This window comes from Octodon degus, unplaced genomic scaffold (assembly GCF_000260255.1).
Source record: "Octodon degus isolate 3935 unplaced genomic scaffold, OctDeg1.0 scaffold00015, whole genome shotgun sequence".
Taxonomy (NCBI): domain Eukaryota; kingdom Metazoa; phylum Chordata; class Mammalia; order Rodentia; family Octodontidae; genus Octodon; species Octodon degus.
In genome coordinates, this window is record NW_004524591.1 from 15,093,996 (window position 1) to 15,098,670 (window position 4,675).

At 36.2% G+C, this 4,675-nt stretch overlaps 1 protein-coding gene across 1 annotated transcript; it reads right to left on the bottom strand.

Annotated features, from left to right (window-relative positions):
* Nucleotides 1-680: 680 nt before the first annotated feature.
* Nucleotides 681-2,754, bottom strand: Npvf (neuropeptide VF precursor). Its single transcript, XM_023709841.1, has 2 exons — nt 2,617-2,754; nt 681-1,064 (listed from the first exon to the last, which is right to left on the bottom strand). Exons 1-2 carry the CDS (start codon nt 2,752-2,754, stop codon nt 681-683), a joined length of 522 nt encoding a protein of 173 aa, XP_023565609.1.
* Between the last annotated feature and the right edge of the window lie 1,921 nt (nt 2,755-4,675).

Sequence of the window (4,675 nt, forward strand, 5' to 3'; positions counted from 1 at the left end):
TTGTTGTATTGCTTTCTTCCCGGCTTAATGAAAACATTACATTTTACTTTGTTTACAAAGTCTTTTTTAAAACCATATGTTCTGTACTGTAAGATAGCATTACTTAAAAAATCTTTTGTTGTCGCTTATACTCTGATTTATACATAATGGATAATCAATACTTATTAATATAATGATTATTACTTTATAAAATGAGATCCAGCAAAAAAGAAAAAAAAACACCTTGCATTAAAAAGGGAAAAATAATTAATCTGCCTTCGAGATCCGGCTTATGGAGATGATGGATTTGGATTTGAGGACAACTCTCTCATGTGGGTCTTTTTAAGGTTGGAGGGGGCAGAGGTCAGACAACACGTCACCATTGTAAATTCTCAATGCTGTCACTGCGTGATGTACTGTGTGGCTTATGGAGTAATGAGGCTGGTGCTCGTGGGTGGCTTTGGGAAACCATGTCATTATTATGCACCTCTAGCCATGCTTAGAGTCCTTGGCCTTCACAGTTCTTATTTTCCAAGTCTTTATGTCCCTGTCTTTACCTTTCTCCTCTGGAGAAACTTACTTTCTTAAGACTTATTTTGAAATAAATAAGTAAGTCCTTCTGCTAAGTTTCTGGATGAGCTCTCTATCACAGCCCGTGTACTAATTCTCAAACATTTACCTTGGTTGTTTTCATCAGGACTCTACATTTCTTGGCTCTGGCAGGCCACGCAGTGGAGTAACTCACCGGCAGACAGTGAGTGCGTGGATCGTCTAAACAAACTGCTCAGTGTCTTTGAGACACTTTGGGCTGTTGTCATTCGCCCAAACCTTTGGGGAAGGTTAGGAATGTGTCTGGAGTTGCCTGCCTCTGTGTTTCTTCCAAATCTTAGAGGCAGGTTGACTGAACCCCCAGGGCTTCTTTCTTCTTCCATGGTCCTTCCGAATCTCAGTGGCAAGTTGGCTGCAGAGTGTGGCATTTTATTGACTGCAGGTGTACTCATCTTAATGACATTTTTGGGCCCCCACTCTTTTAATTCTTGAAAACTGAAACTTCTTTCCTTTTCTCCTTTTGGGGTTCCTCCAGGCTATAATTTAAAATGACCAGTAAAATAATTTATTATTGTTATAACCATAGATTTAAACTCCACATTAACTTAAGCCCAGACTTTATTCTGCAGAATTGTTAAAGCTATAAACAAAGTTTGTGTTCTTCTATGCAAGACTTTTTAATAAATAATTTGTATTAAGCTTCTTAAAGCAATCTAGTTTCTCTGTCCCTAGACTATTGTAAGAAAACTATAAAATATTAATAAAATATATGTAGTAAATATAGCAATGTGGTTGAGCAGCAGGAATATAATGAGGCATTGAAACGAGGCAAAGCCTATTTCACTGCAGTTATTCTCTTTCAGCTTCTTGATTCATGTTGGTTATGAAATATTGTGCATATATTTATACATGTTTAGTTTTATTCTAAATAGAAAAAATAAAGTTTCAAGGGACCGGGGAGATGGCTCAGTGGAATAAGCACTTCCGTGGCAAGTGCAAGGACCTGAGTTCAATCCCTGGTTCCGCCAAAAAAAAAAAAAAAAAGTTTCAAAACAATAATAGGAGAGTAACAGTGGTTACTACATTGCATAATGTCATCTTTCAATTAGTTACTCAGAGTACGAGGTGTAGGTATTGAATTGTCCAAACAATATTAGCACAGGTTGACTTTAGAGAAACCTTCCATTTCCTTTCCATATTTTGCATCCTCCTCCTCCCCTGAAAGGCCAAGTGGTATGTGGGAACATAATAAATTAAAAATAGAGATACTAGCAGATTTTGGGGGCTCATTGTAGGAGGTTCCAGTGAATTTCCTTTTTACACCTTCATCTTTAGCATTCCACCCTAAAAAGTCTCAAGAAACCAATTTTATTTTATTAGAATATAAATTACATTTTTAGTAAAGAACGGATTGGTTTATGGATTACTACCACACAAACATACCAACCTTAGAGGAACCACTTAAAATGCACTAAATATTTAATTAGCTTTAGTTTTACTCTAAAAATTTGTCCTTATAAAGATTTTTAAATGATTGTTGTCTGATTATGACCTGAATAAAATGAGTAATACATACTCATCCTAGAAAACTTGAAAAAGTTATCAAAACATAATGAACAAAATAAAAACATGCAATTCCATCATCTTGGGATAGATAAAATTTTAGTTTAGATAAACATTTATCACAAACTTACTAGCTTGTAATTGCTAGGTAGAAAATGTAAATGCTGTGATAGTTGGTACCTTAAGATAATTAGAATATCCAGCTAAAATGTATCCACATCTTACATCTACAATTCTTTATTACAAGTATGCAGTTCTGAGTCAGCTGAAGCTGTATTAATATGCTTTATGCTTGGTAATTATAGCAGTCTAAGCAGCAGACTCTGTCACTTGAGAGGCCAGGCTATTTGCTGTTGTGATAAGTAATATAAGGTGACAGGAATGCTGAAGTTTGAGCACAACCAAAACAAAACAAGAACCAAAAATAGAAAACCAGTCTAACTTATTCCTTACTCTTTAAGAAGCATGAGGTCCAGAACAAATATTACATGTACAATACTGGCCATATTAGAATTAAAAACTTACCTCAGAACATTTGTCGTAATTTTCTTTGCTGTGATGGTGTACCATTGTTAATTCATCTGCACAGAAGACATGTGATGTTAACAGGATCGAAGTGGCTAAAATCAATAAAATGAACCTTTTGGATGAAATAATTTTCATTTTGTCCAAATTTAAAATTAAGTTAGTACGTGGAGCCCAGGGTTTTTCAGGAAAGGAAATCACGGTACTTTTATACTGTCCAGAAACAAAAAATGTTTCCTGTAACAGTGAAATCAATTCCACACATTTTATATACTAATATTAATTAGAATGTGTAACTAAAACATGCATGTAAGGAATGTGCATTTGTGTTTGTAAATTCATTAATGTTAAAAATAATTTCCCTCATAAAGAAAGCTCTTCTAATTAGGCAAGGTTTAGGCAATTAAGATTCCAAACAGGATGCTTTATTTCATTGAGCTTAAACAAAAAATATTTTGTTTTATTATTTTTGTCAGTTGTGGAGGAAAGGAAGAAGAAAGGATTTCCTACAAGCTAGCTACAGTTTTTAAAATCCACACAAAAGAATTAGGCATACTATTTTCAAAATGTCAAACAAAATTAAGAATGTGAAAAGAATTGTAAGTCATACAATACTCCAATAACATACCACAGATTAATTTTTCGTGAAATGCTGTTTGGTTATTGAAAAGCTTCTGGAGTAAATGTCAGCTGTAATGTGAAGAATGAACAGAAGAGCAAATATGCAGTAGGCATTTTGACAAACTGGCAGACTCAGGTGAAGCTGGAAGCAGTCAAGTCCTTTGCATTTGCCCATGGGCCTCATTCAGTAAATCTACATGAATCACCCTGGTTTCATTTCTATCAACTTACCACATCCTACCTTCCTGCCGAAGTCCTAAGAACTCTCATAAAGGCCAGGTAGGTGACACCTACGCTAATTTTGTTGCTCCCAGAGCCCGTATTATTTAGGTAATCTTGCTTTGCCACAAGCACACTGACATGGAGGCATTAAAAGAGAATTTATAAAAATAAATGTGTATTTACTGAAATGCCATAGCCAGGCTCATTCAGAGCAGTTGACTGGTATTCTTAAAGCCCTGCCTTATCACTAGACTGCCTGGGGTCTGGAAAAACATCCCTTGGTCCCATTGGTTCCCTTAATCCTCTCAGGTGAAAAAATATTTCATGCATTTCCAACACTCTAGCTACTTATGTATGCAGACACTTGTGTACATTAAAAAGTCACAGAATTGCTCTGTGGTGTTAAGAACTGTACACCCTTGTCTGTCTCACTGCATCCTTACGTCATCCAGGCTGCGAGATGGTAGAAGGAAAGACCACTCTAGGATCAGCTGGAAAGTTGAAAAACAGTGGGTGAACTCTTGGGATACTTTCAAAACACACTTGCCTGTGACCTCTCTTAAGGCAGCCAACTTCATTGGCTTCATTTGTTTTGGTCTGTGGTAGCCAAGAATCCCCACGGTAGGAGGCAATTAATTTAATTCATAGTCTAGTGTTAATTTTGTAATGCTGTTATTGGATTAATTTAGGTTTAATTTCCCTGAGGATTTAATATACTTCTCTTCCAAATTGTTCTTATGCAAACTGCTGATGGAACTGCCTTTTTTGTGGTCAGTGGATCCAAACTTTTGAGAAATGGGTAAAGCAAGGGGCAAATTTTGTGGACCAAGTTCACACCCCGGGAAAAGCAGAAGGCGTCAGTTTAGGTCTCTTTCAAAATTTTATTTATATCTAGTTACCCTTTTCTTTCTTCTTTCTTTTCTTTTTGGTACTGGGGATTGAACTCAGGACCTTGAGCTTGCCAGACAGGCACTTATGCCACTAAACTATCTCCCTAGTACCCTTTTCAAATAACATGGAACTTAAGTGTTTAACCAATTTCAGTGTTCCACTCAGCACTCTTGGCATGTCTGTTAGAGTTTTTCTGATTCTAGCAAAAATCCAACGTAGTCCATATGAATAATTGCTTTCCTGCCTCTACCAGGCTAGTCTTCAAGTTTAGAGTGCCATCATAATGACCTCATTAAGATAGAGGTGTGGAATTTTCCAACCATAT